General features: G+C 43.3%; 1 protein-coding gene across 3 annotated transcripts in view; it reads left to right on the plus strand.

Moving 5' to 3' along the window:
- The window catches only part of NOD1 (nucleotide binding oligomerization domain containing 1), an 89,853-nt gene that overhangs the window by 35,549 nt on the left and 33,985 nt on the right, over positions 1-20,319 (plus strand). For 2 of the 3 annotated variants that reach the window (XM_061414226.1, XM_061414224.1), the window contains exons 2-4: positions 15,125-15,222; positions 17,645-17,950; positions 19,216-19,390. In XM_061414226.1, coding sequence (XP_061270210.1) covers positions 17,750-17,950; positions 19,216-19,390 — 376 coding nt within the window. In that variant the 5' untranslated portion in view covers positions 15,125-15,222; positions 17,645-17,749. The remainder of the gene's footprint in view (positions 1-15,124; positions 15,223-17,644; positions 17,951-19,215; positions 19,391-20,319) is intronic. The other variant, XM_061414225.1, reaches the window with a different exon arrangement.

Here is a 20,319-nt window from a genome sequence, read left to right on the forward strand (position 1 = left end):
ATGGACCTTTGTTGGCAAAGTAATGTCTCTGCTTTTGAATATGCTATCTAGGTTGGTCATAACTTTCCTTCCAAGGAGTAAGCGTCTTTTAATTTCATGGCTGCAATCACCATCTGCAGTGATTTTGGAGCCCCAAAAAATAAAGTCTGACACTGTTTCCACTGTTTCCCCATCTATTTCCCATGAAGTGATGGGACCGGATGCCATGATCTTCATTTTCTGAATGTTGAGCTTTAAGCCAACTTTTTCACTCTCCACTTTCACTTTCATCAAGAAGCTTTTTAGTTCCTCTTCACTTTCTGCCATAAGGGTGGTGTCATCTGCATATCTGAGGTTATTGGTATTTCTCCCAGCAATCTTGATTCCAGCTTGTGCTTCCCAGTCCAGTGTTTCTCATGATGTACTCTGCATAGAAGTTAAATAAGCAGGGTGACAATATATAGCCTTGACATACTCCTTTCCTATTTGGAACCAGTCTGTTGTTCCATGTCCAGTTCTAACTGTTGCTTCCTGACCTACATACGGATTTCTCAAGAGGCAGGTCAGGAGGTCTGGTATTCCCATCTCTTTGAGAATTTTCCACAGTTTATTGTGGTCCACACAGTCAAAGGCTTTGGCATAGTCAATACAGCAGAAGTAGATGTTTTTCTGGAACTCTCTTGCTTTTTCCATGATCCAGCAGATGTTGGCAATTTGATCTCTGGTTCCCCTGCATTTTCTAAAACCAGTTTGAACATCAGGAAGTTCACGGTTCACATATTGCTGAAGCCTGGCTTGGAGAATTTTGAGCATTACTTTCCTAGCGTGTGAGATGAGTGCAATTGTGTGGTAGTTTGAGCATTCTTTGGCATTGCCTTTCTTTGGGATTGGAATGAAAACTGACCTTTTCCAGTCCTGTGGCCACTGCTGAGTTTTCCAAATTTGCTGGCATATTGAGGTGGTTTATTTGAGATTTTTCTTGTTTTTTGAGAAAGGCCTGTATCACTATGAACTTCCCTCTAAGAACTACGTATGCTGCATCCCATAGATTTTGTATGGTTGTGTTTTCATTGTCATTTGTCTCAAGGTGTATTTTAGTTACCACTTAAATTTCATGTTGACTCATTGATTTTTTTTTTAAGTACCATGTTGTTTAGTCTCCATGTAATTTTTTCTCTTTCTTTTTCTGCAGTTAATTTTTAGTTTCATTGTGGTTAGAAAAGGTGTTTGGAATAATTTCTGTACTCTTAAAACTTTTGAGGCTTGTTTCAGGCCCTTGTATGTGGTCAGTCCTAGAGATGTTCTGTGTGCACTTGAAAAGAACGTGTATTCTATTTTTTGAATGTAATGTCCTGAAAACATCAATTAGGTCTAATTGTTCTATTGTATCATTTAGGATCTCTGTTGCCTTATCGATTATCTGGCTGGAAGATCTGTCCATGGACGTAAGCCTCTTGTTACTACTGTATTCCTATCAATTTCTCACTCCATGTTTTAGCATGGTTTTATGTATTTGGCTGCTCCTATATTAGGTGTGTATATGTTGATGAGTACAAAATTCTCTTCTTGTATTTATCTTTTATTACTTTATAATGTCCTTTATCTTTCTTTATAGTCTTTGTTTTAAGGTCTATTTTGTCTCACGAATATTGCAATCCCTACTTTGTTGTCATTTTCTTTTTTTTTTTTAATTTTATTTTATTTTTAAACTTTACATAATTGTATTAGTTTTGCCAAATATCAAAATGAATCCACCACAGGTATACATGTGTTCCCTATCCTGAACCCTCCTCCCTCCTCCCTCTCCATACCATCCCTCTGGGTCGTCCCAGTGCTCTAGCCCCAAGCATCCAGTATCGTGCATCGAACCTGGACTGGCATCTCATTTCATACATGATATTTTACATGTTTCAATGCCATTCTCCCAAATCTTCCCACCCTCTCCCTCTCCCACAGAGTCCATAAGACTGTTCTATACATCTCTTTTGCTGTCTCGTACACAGGGTTATTGTTACCATCTTTCTAAATTCCATATATATGCGTTAGTATACTGTATTGGTGTTTTTCCTTCTGGCTTACTTCACTCTGTATAATAGGCTCCAGTTTCATCCACCTCATTAGAACTGATTCAAATGTATTCTTTTTAACAAATTATCTTTTTCCACCTCTTCAGTTTCAGTCTATATGTATCCTTTGCCCTAAAATGGATCTCTTGTAGGCAGCATATTGTAGACTCTTGTTTTTCTTTTATTTCCAGTCTACCACTCTAAATGTCTTTTGATTAGAACATTTAGTCCACTGACATTTAAGGTAATTATTGATAGATATGTATGTATTTCCATCTTAAACCTTATTTTCCCATTGATTTTATATTTCTTCTTTGTCCCTTTCTGTTTTTGTTTATCCTTTTGTAGTTTGATTTTCTCTTGTATTATACTTATGTTCTCTTCTTTTTAGTTTTTGTGAATCTATTATGTGTTTTTGATATGTGATTAACCTGTTTTTTAAATGTGTTAACCACTTCCTATATCTACTTGCCTTAGATTTGTAGTCATATAGGCTCAGACACATTCTTGGTGGGGGGGAATCTACATTTTCTGACTTTCTGCCCCAACATTTTATGATTTTGAGGTCCTCTTTTACATCTTCATGTTCATCCTTTTGCTGTTCATTGTGGTTATCACTTTCACAGAAAATGTATTAATCTGGTTTAAGTGATTTATTTTCCATTTGTGATTTTTTCTTTTCTATTATAGATTCTTTTCTATTTAGAGAATATCTTTCAATATTTCCTTTAGGATAGGTTTAGTATTGCTGTACTTTTTTAGTTTTTGCTTATTCGAGAAACTCTTTATCTTTTCTTATATTCTAAATTATAATCTTGCTGGGTAGAGTATCCTAGGTTGCAGATTTTTCCCCTTTGGAACTTTGAATGTATTTTGCCACTCCTTTCTGGCCTGCAATTGCTTCTGTAGAAAAATCATCCGTTAGCCTTATTGGGGGTTCTCTTGTAATTAACTTCGTTTTTCTTTTGCTGCCTTTAGAATCCTCTCTTTAATTTTGTCCCTTTTTATTATGTCTTGGTGTAAGCCTGTTTATCTTGTTGGGGACCCTTTGTGCTTCCTGTACCTGGATATCTGTTTCCTTCTTTAGGACTGGGAAGTTTTCAGCCATAATTTTTCAAATACATTTTTGACCCCCTTTTCTCTTTCTTTCCCTTCTGGAATCCCTATCATGCATAGATTGGCATGCTTTACATTATCCCATAGTCTCTTATATAGATTTTTTTTCTTTCATTTGGCTTTCTGTCTGCTGTCCTGATAGAGTGATTTCCATTATTGTATCTTCGAGGTCACTTACTTATCTTTCTGCATTATTCAATGTGCTATTCATTGTCTCTATGCAGCTTTCATCTCTGCAAATGAGTTTTCCTTATTCTTTTTTGATCACACTGTGTGGCTTGTGGGATCTCAGTTCCCCAACCATGAACTGAACTAGGCCAAACCCTAACCACTGGACCACCAGGGGAATTCCCTGCAGTTGATTTATGTAATTTTTCTTGGTTCCTCTTCATGGTTACTAGTCCCTTGTTACAGTACTCTGCATTGTTGTTGATAGCCTTTCTTAATTCCTTCATATTTTCATTGTCTCCTTTTTGAAATCAGTGTCTATTAGACTGAAGAGGCCTGCTTTATTGTTTGTCCTTTCAGGGGAATGCTCTTGGTTTTCTACCTGGATTCCTTTGCTTCTTCATTTTGCTTTTATTTCTCTTACTCTGTGAGTTTAGGAGAAACAATTATCTACTGTGATCTGGGAGGACTGTTTCTATGTGGAGACATCCCTTTGTAACTTGTGTGGGTTTAATATATTTGGTGCGAGGGTTGTGTTTTAGTATGGGTGCCTGTCATCTATTTTCTTAGTGTGTGTGTATTATCCCCTTGGTAGAGGGTGTGCAGATGTGGTGTCTAGTGCTTTGTTTGGGGGTTCTTGGCAGCAGTGGTGGCTCAGGTGTGCCCCCAGAGAATGTGATGGGAGCAGCAGCTATTCTTGCTAAGTTGCTAAGTCACTTCAGTCGTGTCTGACTCTGTGCGACCCCATAGACGGCAGCCCACCAGGCTCCCCCGTCCCTGGGATTCTCCACTCCTGGAATCTGTGAAGGTGGATGATAGCAGCTTGCAACCATGCCTGGTGTCCAGTGGTGGTTCTGACCACTCCTGGAGTGGTGATAGCTCATGACTGCTCCTAGAGCCTGGGAAGTCACCTGTGAGCTCATGCACAGGAAAAAAGGCTACAATTCAGCTCCCTCCCCTCCCACTGCACACTTTCCAGACAGTGGCAACTAGCTTTTAGGATGGCCCAGGCTTCCTCTGTGTACACCCCCAGCCATAGGTGTTGGGGGCCAGAGTGAGGCACTCCGCCCATGGCAAAGGTCATGAGGAAGGAGGCTCGACATACGCAAAGGCGGGATCGAGCCTCAGGAGTCCCCCTGGAAATCCTCGAGCATCTACCCCCATAACCAGAGCCTGCCTACTTTACTACTTTGTGCTCCCACCTACACCTCTGACTTTACGGGGGGCTGTCCCCCACCACCTCTTTCGGAGAAGGAGTTAACTTAGAGCTCCAGTTAATAAAAACTCCTGGGCGTGACAAGAGTGTTTTAACCTACAAACTCCTCTGAAGGTTCTCTAGCCTGCCTGACAGGCTTGTCTGGCCACATGTGATTGCTCACAGCCTCCCAACCGTGAGAGGCACGAGATGCTTAAACCTTCTTAAAACAGGTTCTTTAGAGAAGTTAGAAAATTATTAGTGTAAGTATAGTGGGCTGATTAGAAATTGTATTGGTGAAGGGTTTTTCATTTGTTGAGCCAATGTTTGTTGCTAAGTCTCCATATCCCCTGCCCTTACACACATTAATGAATATATAGAAGAAATAAGTGTTAACCTTTGATATTAATCACGTTAGACCTTAGGCTAAGTAAATTCTTTCCTTAACTAAAACCCACTACACCCTCACCCTATAGGAATGTAACTTTATTTGGGTGGCGTCTGTTTTAAGAATAATCACCCCTGGAGAAATAAATGTCCTGGTTGACTGACCGCTGTCACAAGGAGAGGGTCATAAATTGTCAGCAGACCCCCTGGCCAGAAGATGATGTAACACCCCTAAGACCTCTGTATACATTTGTATGAAGCACCTGACTTTGATAAAAGTCAGGACTGCTGACCCCGTGTGACTTTTGCATAACATCTCAGTGTATAAAAGTAGACCATGGAAAATAAAGAATTGGGATCAGTTTCTCGAAATACTGGTCTCCCCATGTTGCTGTCTCTCTCACTCTGGCTGAGTCTCCATCTGGAGCGCGGAACCCGCCACGCTTACTAATTATGCCTGGGCTTCTAAGATCCCACCAGGGAGGCCTCAGTGTCTCCTCTCCTTCGGGAGAACGGAAGGACGCCTGCGGCCTACGTAAGTGGTGCAGGCTTCTTGTCTTGAAGTTTTATTGGTCTCCCGCGTAAACCAAGCTACTCAGCCTCTTTTCTCCACTGAATTTTCCTACTGAGCTATCCTCATTCTATTACTCTTTACATCTTTAATTAATATCTAATTGAAGCTATTGTATCCTGATCCTCACCGACGCCATCCCCGCTTCGAATACCCTGGATCAGCCTGGGCGGGACCCCGGCACATAGGCTCAGTAGATCCAGCCCCAGCCCAGGCTGTTTACACACAGCCTACCCCAATCCTCTTCCCGATTCTGATCTCTGAAGCCCAGGTTCCAGCACCCAGCTCCCTCCCACCCTGAAAGACACATGTCTCAGCCTGGGGAACACACCCAGCTCCCACCCACCCCAGTAGATGCATGTCTCAAACTGAGGAACTCACAGCAGAGGCCCTGCTCATCTGTACAGTTCTCCCTCTGCTCCAGCTGCTGCCCGCTGGCTGCTGCACTCTCCTTCAAGTCTCTGAGGCTCCCTTTCTGTCCCTGTAGAGCTCCGCACCAGTGAAGGGTCTTCCTATGGTGCAGGAAAATTTCCTCTTTCACAGCTTCCTTCCAGCAGCACAGGGCTTGTCTTGATTACTTTCTGGGTAGAGTATTCTTGGTTGCAAGTTTTTCCCCCTCATTTTAAATGTGTTGTGCCATTCCCTTCTGACCTGCAGCTGATAGCCTTATGGAAGTTCCCATATACATGTGTTGCTTTTTCCATTGCTGCTCTTAATATTCTCTCTTTATCATCAACGTTTTGCCATTTTAATTATAAGGTGTGTTGGTGTTTTTCCTTTGGGTTGATTCTGTTTGGGATTCTTTGCACTTCCTGGACCTGGATGTCTGTTTCCTTTCCCAAGTTAGGGAAGTTTTCAGTCAGTATGCCTTCAATTCTGTTTTCAGCCTTATTTTCTCTTTCTTCTCCTTCTGGGACCCCTACAGTGCAAATATTAGTGTGTTTGATGTTTTCCCAGAGGTCTTCATTCTTTTCATACTTTTTTCTTCTTTATGTTAAGCATCTTCTGGCTCGTTGATCCAGTCCTCTGTATCCTTTAGTCTATTGTTGGTTCTTCTAGTGTATATTTCATTTTAGTTATTGCGTTTTTCATGCCATTTTGATTATTTTTTATATTTTCTGTTTGTTAAAAACTCCTAAATTCTTGTTCTGTGCATTGATTCTTCCAAGTTCTTTGATCATCTTATGATCACTACGTTGAACTCTTTCTCAGGTAGATTGTCTATGTCTACTTAGTTCTTTTTCTGGGGTTTTATGTTGTTTCTTAATTTGGAACATGTTCTTCTGTTGCCTCATTTTGTCTAAGTTGCTTTTTTTATTTTTATGTGTCTGATGGGTTGTTTACATTTCCCAACCTTGAAGAAGATGCTTTTCATAGGCATCCTTTGTGTCCCAGGATACTTCCCTTTCACCACCAGGGTTATATGCTCTAGGGGTTCCCCCATGAAGGATGTATGGGTCTTTCTGTTGTGGTGCGCTATGTGGGTAGTCTAGTGAGCTTGGTTGACCCCTGGTTTCTTTGGTTGCCAGTTCGTGCCTTGTGCAGAGGCTGCTAGCAACTCATTGGTGGGACTGGTTCATGATGCAGCTGGCTGCAGAACCCCCAGGGGTCTATACTTGTGCTGGGGTCCTGATGGGTGGAGTTAGGATCCAGGAGACCTCAGGGGCCATTGCTCATCCACTAGTGAGCAGAGCTGTGCCCTGGAGTCTGGTTTCAAGGTTGAAGAGTCCCAGAGCAGGTATCGGATCACTGCTGGGTGAGGCCAGTTCCTGACACAGTTGACTGCAAGGTCTGGGATGTCTTGAATCTTGTATTGGCCTGCTAGTGGGCAGGTCCTGGGCCCAACTGGCCCAGGGCAGGATCTGGACAGCTAGTGAGTGGGCCACGACTGGAGATGGCAGGACTGTAGTTTTCTTGTGACTCATGTCTGCCTACTGGTGGGGTGGAGCTGGATGAAAGGCTAGAGCAGGCTCACTGGTGGGTGGGGCTGGTGCCTTGGGGATTCTGGGGCTGGTTCCAGACTGCTCTGGGTAGAGCTGGGTCCCAGGGTCTCTGGCTGGATGCCCCTGATGGACTTGGTTCTACTGCCTGTGTACTGGTGCATGAAGCTGGATTCTGGGCCCTCTGCTGGGCAGGGCTGTGTCCAGAGACAGCTGTGGATCTAAGGGTGTTAGAGCAGCCTCTCTGCTGGTAGGTGGGGCTGTGTCCATACCCAGTTGCTTGGCCTGAGCTGTCATGGCACTGGTCCCTGCAAACCACTCAGTGCCTATAGCCCCATGTGGGCTGGGGCCTGGGGCTGATAAGCTAAAGGGAGGATTCCAGAATGACACTTGCCAGCACCCATGTCCATGGGGTAAAAGAGCTCCCCAGAATGGCTGTTACCAGTGTCTGTGTTCCCAGGGCGAGCTATAATTGCCTTCTGCCACTCCGGGAGACTCTCCAGGAATAGCAGGTAGGTTTGACCCAGGCGCCTATCAGGTCACTGCTTCTGCCCTGGGTTCTAGAGCATGTGAGATTTTGTATGTGCCCTTTAAAAGTGAGGTCTCTATTTCTTGCAGCCCTATTTGACTCTCAAAAATAAGCCCCACTGGCCTTCAAAGCTAGATGTTCCTGGGGGCTCATCTTCCTGTGTAGGACTCCCAGCTTGGGGACCCTGACATGGGGCTCGGATCTCTCACCCCTTTGGGAAAACCATGCAGTCCTAATTATTCTCCTGTTTGTGGATCGCCCACTGGGGATGTGAGACTTGACTATACGGCAACTCTGCCCCTCCTGCCTACCTCTCTGTGCTTCCATCTTTATATCTCTAGTTGTAGAAGAAATTTTCTGGTAGATTCTAGTCATTTTCAACAATGGTTGTTCTGCACATGGTTGTGATTTTGTGTGCCTGTAAGAGGAGGCAAGTTCAGGGTCTTTCCCACTCAGCCATCTTACAGCGTTTCCCTTGTTTAAATGTTAATTCTACATATATTTTAAACCCCAGAAGATAGGATTGTTTTGTTCAGTCAATACACATTTATATTTAACCACGTATTAAAATTTTCTGTTACTCTCATTTTGTTTGAGTTTAAAATCATTTTTCTTTTACCTAAAAAGCTATTCAGTACTGGCTACTGAGCTACACTGGCCACAAGCTCTTTCAGTTTTTATTTATCTGGAAATATATTTTGACTTTAAAGAAAATAAACTTCAGTGAAGTATTATTTCATACAGTAACATTCACAGATTTTAAGTGTACAGGTAGACTTTTGACAAATCATATGTGCATATATAATCCCTGGGTATCCCCTGGAGAAGGGAATGGCAATCCACTCCAGTACTCTTGCCTGGAGAAATCCATGGACACAGGGGCCTGACGGGCTACAGCCCATGGGGTCACAAAGAGTTGGACATAACTGAGTGACTAATACTAATGATATTAATGGTATATATGTATATATGTGTGCATGCATAATATAATACACACATGTTGCATATGCATACACATGTGATGTGTGTGCATGCTTAGTCATGTCTGACTCTTTGCAATCCCATGGACTGTAGCCTGCCAGGCTCTTCTGTCCATGAAATTTTCCAACCTACCCACTGGAGTGGGTTGCCATTTTCTACTCCAACACATATGTGAAATATGCATATAAATACACATCTATGCATAGTGATACATACATTCATATATATGTGCTGTTGTTCAGTTGCTAAGTCATGTCTGATTTTTTGCAACCCCATGGACTGCAGCACCACAGGCTCCCTTGTCCTTCACTATCACCCAGAGTTACTCAAACTCAAGTCCATTGAGTCGGTGTTGCCATCCAACCATCTCATCCTCTGTCCTCCCCTTTTCCTCCTGCCTTCAGTCTTTCCCATTATCAGGGTCTTCTCCAATGAGTCATTTCTTCCCACCAGGTGGTCAAAGTATTGGAGTTTCAGCTTCAGCATCAGTCCTTCCAATGAACATTCAGGACTGATTGCCTTTAAGATTGATTGGTTTGATCTTGCAGTCCAAGGGACTCTCAAGAGTCTTATCTTACACCGAAGTTCAAAAGCATCAATTCTTTGGTGCTCAGCCTTATTTATGGTCCAACTCTCACATCCATATATGACTACTGGAAACACCATAGCTTTGACTATATGAACCTTTGTTGGCAAAGTAATGTCTTGGCTTTTTAATACTCTGTCTAGGTTTGTCATAGCTTTTCTTCCAAGAAGCCAGTGTCTTTTAATTTCGTGGCTGCAGTGACTGTCCACAGTGATTTTGGATCCCAAGAAAATGAAATCTTTCACTGTTTCCATATTTTTCCCCAATCTATTTGCCATGAAGTGATGGGACGAGATGCCATGATCTTAGTTTTTTGAATGTTGAGTTTTAAGGCAGCTTTTTCACTCTCCTTTTTCACCTTCATCAAGAGGCTCTTGAGTTCCTCTTCATTTTCTGCTATTAGGGTGGTGTCATCTTTATATCTGAGGTTATTGATATTTCTCCTGGCAATCTTGAGCCTCATCCAGCCCAGCATTTTGCGTGGTGTCCTCTGCATATGCATTAAATAAGCAGGGTGACAATATACACCCTTGACGTACGCCTTTCCCAATTTTGAACCAATCCATTGTTTCATGTCCAGTTCTAACTTGCTTCTTGACCTGCATACAGATTTCTCAGGAGGCAAATAAGGTGATCTGGTATTCCTATCTATCGAAGAATTTTCCACAGTTTGTTGTGACCCACACAGTCAAAGGCTTTAATATAGTCAATGAAGCAGAAGTAGATGGGGTTTTTTTTGGGGGGGGGGAGGGAATTCCTTTGCTTTTTCTTTGATCCAGTGGATGTTGGCAATTTGATCTCTAGTTCCCCTGCCTTTATAAATCCAGCTTGTACATCTGGAAGTTCTAAGTTCATGTACTGCAGAAGCCTAGCTTGAAGGATTTTGAGTCTAATCTTACTAGCATGTGAAATGAATGCAACTGTGCTGTAGTTTCTGCACAATTCTTTGGCATTGCCTTTCTTTGGGATTGGAATGAAAACTGACCTTTTCCAATCCTGTGGCCACTGCTGAGTTTTCCAAATTTGCTGACATATTGAGTGTAGCACTTTCACAGCATCATCTTTTAGGATTTTAAATAGCTCAGCTGGAATTTCATCACCTCCACTAGTTTTGTTCGTAGTAATGCTTCCTAAGGTCCACTTAACTTCACATTCCAGGATGTCTGGCTGTAGGTGACTGACCACACACCATCATGGTTATCTGGGTCATTAAGACTCTTTTTTTCAGTTCTTCTGTGTATTCTGGCAAATAGAATGTATTCACTTCATGGCAAATAGATGGGGAAACAGTGGTTGACTTTATTTTTGGGGGCTCCAAAATCACTGCAGATTGTGATTGCAGCCATGAAATTAAAAGATGCTTACTCCTTGGAAGGAAAGTTAGGAACAACCTGCTGCTGCTGCTGCTAAGTCGCTTCAGTCGTGTCCGACTCTGTGCGACCCCATAGACAGCAGCCCACCAGGCTCCCCAGTCCCTGGGATTCTCCAGGCAAGAACACTGGAGTGGGTTGCCATTTCCTTCTCCAATGCATGAAAGTGAAGTCGCTCAGTCATGTCCAACTCTTAGCAACCCCATGGACTGCAGCCTACCAGACTCCTCCATCCATGGGATTTTCCAGGCAAGAGTACTGGAGTAGGGTGCCATTGCCTTCTCCGAGGACCAACCTAGACAGCATATTAAAAAGCAGACACATTACTTTGTTAACAAAGGTCTGTCTAGTCAAGGCTATGGTTTTTCCAGTGGTCATATATGGATGTGAGAGTTGGACTATAAAGAAAGCTGAGCACCAAAGAATTGATGCTTTTGAACTGCGGTATTGGAGAAGACTTTTGAGAGTCCCTTGGACTGCAAGGAGATCCAACCAGTCCATCCTAAAGGAGATCAGTCCTGAATGTTCATTGGAAGGACTGATGTTGAAGCTGAAACTCCAATATTTTGGCCACTTGATGTGAAGAACCGCTCATTTGAAAAGACCCTGATCCTGGGAAAGATTGAGGGCAGGAGGAGAAGGGGACGACAGAGGATGAGATGGTTGGATGGTATCACCAACTCAATGGACATGAGTTTGGGTGGACTCTGGGAGTTGGTGATGGACAGGGAGGCCTGGCGTGCTGTGGTCCTTGGGGTCGCAGAGTCAGACATGACTGAGTGACTGAACTGAACTGTGTATTCTTGCCACTTCTTCTTAATATCTTCTGCTTCTGTTATGTCATTGCCGTTTCTGTCCTTTATTGAGCCCAACTTTGCATGAAATGTTCCCTTGGTATCTCCGATTCTCTTGAAGAGAGTTCTAGTCTTTCCCATTCTATTGTTTTTGTCTATTTCTTTGCATTTTTCACTGAAGAAGGCTTTCCTGTCTCTCCCTGCTGTTTTCTGGGACTCTGCATTCATTTGGGTATATCTTTCCTTATCTCCTTTGCCTTTTGCTTCTCTTCTTTTCTCAGCTATTTGTATGGGATCCTCAGACAGCCACTTTTGCCTTCTTGCATTTCTTTTCCTTTGGGATGGTTTTGGTCACCACCTCCTGTACAGTGTTACAAACCTCCATCCATAGTTTTTCAGGCACTCTGTCTACCAGATCTAGTCCCTTGAATCTGTTCATCACCTCCAGTTTATAATCATAAGGGATTTGATTTAGGTCATACCTGAATGGTCTGGTGGTTTGCCCAACTTTCTTCAATTTGAGCCTGAATTTTGCAATAAGAAGCTGATGATCTGAGCCACAGTCAGCTCCTGGACTTGTTTTTGCTGACTGTATAGAGTTTCTCCATCTTCAGCTACAAAGAATGTAATCAATCTGATTTCCGTATTGACCATCTGGTGTTGTCCATGTGTAGAGTCATCTCTTGTGTTGTCAGAAGAGAGTGTTTTCTATGACCAGTGTGTTCTCTTGGCACAACTTTGTTAGCCTTTGCCTTGTTCATTTTGTACTCCAAGGCCAAACTTGGCTGTTACTCCAGGTATCTCTTGACTTCCTACTTTTGCATTCCAGTCTCCTATGATGAAAGGACATATTCTTTTGGTGTTAATTCTGAAAGGTCTTGTAGGTCTTCATAGAACCGTTCAACTTTAGCTTCTTGGCATCGGTGGTTGGGGCATAGATTATATTACTGTGATACCAAATGGTTTGCCTTGGAAATGAACCGAGATCATTCTGGCATTTTTGAGATTGCATCCAAGTACTGTATTTAAGACTCTTCTGTTGACTGTGAGGGCTACTCCATTCCAAGGGATTCTTGCCCACAGTAGCAGATATAATGGTCATTTGAATTAAATTTGCCCATTCTCATCCATTTTACTTCTCTAGCCCCCAGCTGGCACATTGACTGCCACCCAATGGCCAATGATGGTTTTTCACCCTCAACAAAGACCATCAATGGGACAACCAGAGCACCGGGCATGTCCTCCAGCTACGTGGAGCAGCTGAAGGGCATGTCCCTCCTAGTCAGGGCCGGACAAAACATGGTCTGCTGGAGAAGGGAATAGCAAACCACTTCAGTATTCTTGCCCCCCCAGAAACAGTATGAAAAGGCAAAAAGATTGACACCTGTCAGTGAGATATACATGAATTTGTGGCACTGCAAGATAAAGGACACTTCTATCACCCCAGGAATTTCTCTTATTCCTCTTTGCATTCAATTTCTCACTTCTATTCCCCCTACCCAGGAAACCACTGCTCTGATTTCTAGTTCAGATTTCTAGAATCATATGAATGAAATCATACACTCCGTACTCTTTTGAGTCTTGTTTCTCTCAGCATAACATCTCTGATACTCATTCATGTCATATCAATATTTCATTCATATTTATTTTTCAATAATACACTACTGTATGTAGCACCCCAATCTGCTCATCCATTCACCTGTAGCTGGCCTCTGTGGGAACAGCAAGCTACGCTATCAGAACTGGCAGTGGAAGCCCCCTGTTTTAAAAAAACACCCACAAAACTGTCAGAACCTCTGAACCTTTTTAGAAGGCTGAGAGCTAGAATAAGAAGTTACTAAACTGAAACATATCACAGGCTCTTGATATGTATTTCAAATGTGTTTCCAGAAGGTTTACATCAATTTACATTCCTGGTATGAGAGTTCTTGCCTCACCATACTATTAAAACCATTTTTGTGTCTTACTTTCTGATCTTTTCAAGCATGAAAATTGAATCTAATTGTTGAAAGGAATTCAGGCTAAACCACTAGGTCCTGTAGTTACTTTGTTTCTGAGTTTATAGGATTATAGTGACCTTACTTCTTTAACCCCCACCTCACTGACTTTCTGAGAAAACTCTAATCTGAAAAGCCGGTTCACAATCTTCTGGCATCAGAATTTCTCGTAACCAAATGTCCATGAACTGCATTTCTCTGGAGTGTTCCATGATTTAGATTTGGTCTACCCTTGGATTCTAATAGGGCAGGATCAGATTTCTTTGTTTCCTCTTTCACCATCCACACCTTGTTAAATTCCTGCTGAGTTGAGAGATCTTTGTAAATCTGGTTAAATTTCAAGCTAGTCTCCTTGCCAGCTGGCTGACGTGTAATTTGTTGCTTTGCTTAGGTGGCCATAAATCAGGTTTTCCTTAAGTTTCCGCCTTAGGCAGTAAGAGGTAGTGATGGCTATGGGTGATACTCTGGGGAAGGGCTGGGAAGGCACATCAGTGGTTTTGTGGGAATCACAGGCTTGGAAGAGTTAGAAGCCAGGAGTGAAATGAGACCCACAGTGAAGATGTATGAGGACTGGGAGCGAAGGAATGAAGGCCCTTGTGTAACACCCATTCCAAGCCTTGAGAAGAATGGAGCTCAGTTCAGTTGCTCAGTCATGTCCGGCTCTTTTCGACCCCATGGACTGCAGCATGCTAGGCCTCCCTGTCTATCGCCAGCTCCTGGAGTTTACTCAAACTCATGTCCATTGAGTCAGTTGATGCCATCCAGCTATCTCATCCTCTGTCATCCCCTTCTCCTCCTACCTTCAGTCTTTCCCAGCATCATGGTGTGAAAAGACCCTGATTCACCAAGTGACAAGGCAGCTCCCTTTCCAGCTCTCTGATTTACCATGATCTCAAGGAGAAAGTATCATTCTTGTGCGACTGTGTCTTTAACACCTCTCAAATGCTTCTAAGAGAAAACAAGCCTCAGACCAAGAGCCTTTCTGGGCAACATTGTTAAGCTGGAATTCAATGGCACGGTTTTATTCTTTAGTTTTATTCTTTAGAGTAAAGAATATTCTTTATTCTTTAGAATTTATTTTTGTGTTACTTTTTTATTTATTGTAAGTGAGTGTTTTGGTTATAATGGTAATATAAAGTTTCCTTTAAAATTAGTCCGCTAGAGTTGTAAAATAAAGTCAATTTAAAGGAAAAAGTTAAGTACATACTTTGCTTTTGAGACTCAATTATGGCCAAAAAATGTGACTGTCGTGCCTGAATGTCTAAGATTTGGAAAATAGTATCCCAAAGGAAGAAGGTAATGAAGAGTACTCTGAGATCCTAGAGTCCTGTATTAAAAATTACTTTCTCCAATTTTATTCATTCATTTGTGCACCATGCAGCACAAGAGGGTTTTCAAAGAAACCTTTCTTTCTCTCTCTTTTTTTTTTTTTTTTGACTTTGCAGATTCGAGAAAGAAATTGGAAATTGAAGATTTAAGGATAGAATGTTGTTTTACAGTATTCTCACTCACTTCAAAGAACACATGCCAGAAACTTAAAAAGGTATTACTAACCACTAGTTTGGGCTTCCCTGGTGGCTCAGACAATAAAGCGTCTGCCTGCAATGTGGGAGACCGGGGTTCGATTCCTGGGTCGGGAAGATCCCCTGGCGAAGGAAATGGCAATCCACTCCAGCACTCTTGCCTGGAAAAATCCCATGGACGGAGGAGCCTGATAGGCTACATTCCATGGGGTCTCAGAGTCAGACCCTGAGCTACTACACTTTCACTTTCAACCACTAGTTTAAATATACATTTAACATCATCAACTGGTATCCTTAAGGGAACTAATTTTCTAAAACTTTGGATCCTTAAGTGAGTCATAGAATTGATAACAATAGAAAAAGCTGAATTAGAGTCTAATCAGTCAGCATACTTTTAGTGGAATAGTAGCTAATCACTCATTTTTGTTCCTTCAAATTCCTTTTGATAAGAATCTCTTGCTTTTCTTGTTTAGAATGTTAGAATGTACTGTGTTTTGCTCAGTCAGGTTAAAAAAGGGAAGGTTATTGTGTGGAGTCCCGTTGAGAATCTCTGGAAGACTTGCATTTCACAACTTGAAGGTAAAGGACAATAAAATGCAAAAATGCAAGGAAAAAAATGTGTCAAAAATGAGCAGGAGACTAGTTGTGGGGGGAAAATGTGAGAACCATGAGACCTGAATGTTAACATAGGTGGGCTTGTGAAACATACATGTTTGGAACTCGTATGAGTTTTTTTCTTTAAGATCAACAAAAAAATATTTAAATTTATCTCTCTGGGATATGTGGGGTTTAGAGGAAAGACTAGTTCAAGGTCTTTCTGCTTTCAAGAGTGTGATCCATTTTATATCCACAGGATGATTGGAAAATTAAGTGGCTGAGAGATCTTATTCTGGAGGGGGAAAAAAAAAAGCAATCAGTACAATTCTGGGGTTGCACAGATAAACCCAAAGTATTTTCTTAATACCCAAAGAAAAGAGCTTGGGCCCTACCAAGACAGGAAGTTCAGCACCTATATGAGGTTTTTGAGGATTTCCAGGGAGATGGTGTCTCCTGGTCATCCACTGCTTGGAATTCCACATTACCTCTCTTTGTCGCCCTCATTCTGTCCCACTTCACTCCAGCATGGCCATTGCCACTCCTTCATTCCCTCAGGTGCTTATATGTAACCGGTTTGGCTGGAGATATAAGGAGAGCTGGGGCAGGGCTGTGAAGAGGACTACACACAACCCAGATCAGGCAGTGATGACGGACATGCTGCTGTTGCCAGGTTCCTGGGCTCTGACTACCACAGGAGAGCCATGACTACCGTGAATGCCTCATCCCAGATCGCTCTCTCCTCAGGGCATTTTGCTCTCTCCCACAACTCCTCGGCTCCAAATTCTGGGCCCTGTCCCCTCACAGGGTGTGTAGAAACTTATCCCTGTCAGCTAATTTGGAAAACATATATTTGCATCCTTATTCCAGTCTAGGATTGAGACATACATTTTTTCCTCCCAGACTTTAAACTTTTTATTTTGTACTGGGGTATAGCTGATTAACAATGTTGTGGTAGTTTCGGGTGAACAGTGAAGGGATTCAGCCATGCATGTCTATATGCACCCGTTCTCCCCCAAACCCCTCTCCCATCCAGGTTGGCACATAACATTGAGTAGAGTTCCATGGAGGCACACTTTTTAAAAAGCAGTAATAATTAAGAAGTTTTGCTAAACAAAAGCATTGTCTACCTCTGGTCATCTACCACACTGATGTAACCCACAAGCAGACACAACTAAATTATGATTTTTTTTTACTGTAATACATCTCAGATCAATATCTTAAGCACGACTCCTTCCTGCTTTTGTTCAGTTGCTCAGTCATGTCCATCTCTTTGTGACACCATGGCCTACAGCACACTAGGCTTCCCTGTCTTTCACTATCTCCCAGAGTTTGCTCAAACTCATATCCATTGAGTCAATGATACCATCCAACCATCTCATCCTCTGTCGTCCCCTTCTCCTCCTGCCCTCAATAATTCCCAGCGTCAGGGTCTTTCCCAGTGAATTGGCTCTTTGCATCAGGTGGCCAAAGCATTGGAGCTTCAACTTCAGCATCAGTCTTTCCAGTGAATATTCAGGATTGATTTCCTTTAGAATTGACTGCTTTGATCTCCTTGTAGTCCAAGGGACTCTCAAGAGTCTTCTCCAATACCACAGTCCAAAAGCATCAATTCTTTGGTACTCAGCCTTCTTTATGGTCCAATTCTCACATCCGTACATGACTACTGGAAAAACCATAGCTTTGACCAGATGGACCTTTGTTGGCAAAGTAATGTCTCTGTTTTTTAATATGCTGTTCCTGCTCTAAGTAGGGAAATTCCAGGACCAAAGAAAGGTGGGGGATTGTGGGGTGGGGAAATCTTTTCCATGGCTTTGGCTTTGTTTGTGATTTCATTTGTTTCTTCAGGCGCTGCACTGAGAGGCTGGCCCTGGATCCTGATTGCCCTTCTGCCAGAAAGACACATTCAGCCAAAGATGAATTTGGGGAAAGCAGCCACTTGCTTCTTTAACCATGGAAAAGCGCGGCCGCAGTAAGATGGAAATAGTCCCATCAGAGTCTCACTCCTTCATCAAGTTGTTGAAAGTCAACCGGGAGCATCTGGTCACTCACATCCGAAACACTCAGTGTCTGCTGGACAACTTGTTGCAGAATGACTACTTCTCCAATGAAGATGCAGAGATCGTGTGTGCCTGCCCCACGCAGCCCGACAAGGTGCTAGTGACAGGGAGGCCAGCTCTGGTGGCCAGACGGGGTGAAGAGCTTTGAGAGTTCAGTACATTGGGTGATTATTTACAGAACAGAAATTACATATTTAATTTCTGTGATCATGACACAGCAAACTCCTCTGATCCCCTCCATTCTCCTTGCTGTGTGTACTGGTTCTCAAACAATTCATTTTCCAATTCACTTTAAATTAGTGAATTCTTTAGAAAGAGAGTGAGTATGAAATGCTAGCTATGCTACCCTCTTCTGTGCCTTTTAAACCCTGGAGAGCTGCTCACTGCTGGGTACTGCTCTGAGAATGGCCCTCACTTCTGATTGAGGAATGGCTGCATTGTAGCCCAGGTCCACAGTAAAGACTGTCTTACACTTCACTGTGGGAAGTCTTCACGGCCTTGGTTTCACTTTAACTTTGCATCATGTTCAGAAAAATAGAATGGAGGGGCCAAATCCTCCTTCTTGGGGACAGGAGTGACAGAATTCATTTGTAACATGATCTGCTGGGGCTTCCCTGGTGGCTCAGTTGGTAAAGAATCTTCCTGCAATGCAAGAGATCCCAGTTCCATCTCTGGATCAAGAAGATCCCCTGGAGAAGGAAATGGCAACCCACTCCAGTGTTCTTCCTGGGAAATCCCATGGACAGAGGACAGAGGAGCCCGGTGGGCTGTAGTCCATGGGGCCGCAAGAGTCGGACATGACTTAGTGACTAAACCACCGGCAGCACTTTTCTGACCTTTTGGGCTCAGAAAAGACCAGGAAGGTTTCTGAGAAAAGCACAAAGAACACCGTGGTGATTTTCTCCCTTGAATTTTTAATACGACAGAAAGCTTCCTTAAGGTACACCTTACACAGGGGTCTACTGTCCGTTTGCTCTGCGGCCCAGCACCCACCTCATTATGCCTAATGGCTGATTTTCTGCCCTCAGCTCTCATTCCCAGAGAGCAGTAGTGTTAGGTTAAGAGGGAAAAGAAGAGGTGGGAAAAGGAAATTCCGGGGGTGGGCCTGACCCCAGTTGTGAGTCTGACCTTTTTATTTTTAGGTTCGTGGAAGCCTCTGTTTTCCTAGAGCCATGCAGTTTGTTTCTTGCTCAGGAGGTCCATTTCACAAATCCTGGGCCTTCAGGCTGTAGCATCTCACACTGGCTGGGTGGACAGTCAAGCTCGAGGCTATAAGAGCTCAGAAGCCTGCATGTGGGCCCCTCTGCGGGGTGGACAACCCTAGCACTGGCCCTTACCCTCCTGCTTGCGCCCCGCTAGGTCCGCAGAATTCTGGACCTGGTACAGAGCAAGGGCGAGGAGGTGTCCGAGTTCTTCCTCCACGTGATCCAGCAACTCGCAGACGCTTATGTGGATCTCAGGCCTTGGCTGTCGGAGATTGGCTTCTCCCCTTCTCCGCTCATTCAGAGCAAAGCTGTTGTCAACACTGACCCAGGTATGAGGTAGCCGCCCGGAGGCAAGGCCCCCGGGGGCTTTGAAATGTTCTCTGTGCAGGCCCAGCAGGGGATAAAGGTGGGGTCTGCCTCAGCCAGCTCTGCCCTCCACCCCAGGCAGCAGGCTCTGCTGCTGTGTTCCTTTTAGAAAAAAAGAGCCAGGTCCCTGTCACCCTTGTGCAGCCCTGGGGACTGTGATTGAACTGCCTACGTGTAGCTGGTCTGGTTTATGTAAGGGTCTATGGAGGTATCGGGATGACTTGTGTTTGAACCCCTTGCTGGCTTCCTATTCTGACATATCTAGACATTTTAGCGGTTGTACAAATTCAAGGTTGTATTTTTTTCCTTCTTAAAAAATCTTTCCAAATTTAATTCTAGGCGAAGAATTCATCTAGCACTCCTGACTGCCAGTCCTTATTTCCAAAACATCATGCCCAACCCGACCTTGCCCTTTAGTTAAATGATTAGTTCAGTATAGGTATTTATGATGTGCTCACCATGTGCTAAGTCTGGGGGTGCTCGATGCCAGGGGTACAGTGGGGAGCAGATCCAGATATGGTTCATGTCTTCAGGGAGCTCAGAGGTTAATGCAGGAAACTGGTAGTAACACAAATGTGTATTTGCAAATAGTGATAAGGAGCACAGCAGTCCAAGGTGCTGAGAGAGCACATAATTGGAGCCACAGTCTGGTCTGAGGACCAGGGAATCTTCTTTCCACGCCTGTGGTCGCTCCACTTTAAGACAGCTGTTGGCAACATACCAGCACCGAGCTTCCAAACTCTTGAGTTTCAAAGAATCCAGTTTGACCTTGAAAACAGAAGCATAGGATCATGTTCCAGGTGTGTATTTGGGAGAAACTAGACCCAGGGACAGAGTGTCAGGGCCGAGCTTTTGCTTCTGAGGTTCCAACACTTCAGCACCAGCCATTGCT

Source organism: Bos javanicus, chromosome 4 (assembly GCF_032452875.1).
Source record: "Bos javanicus breed banteng chromosome 4, ARS-OSU_banteng_1.0, whole genome shotgun sequence".
In the NCBI taxonomy this organism is placed as follows: Eukaryota; Metazoa; Chordata; class Mammalia; order Artiodactyla; family Bovidae; genus Bos; species Bos javanicus.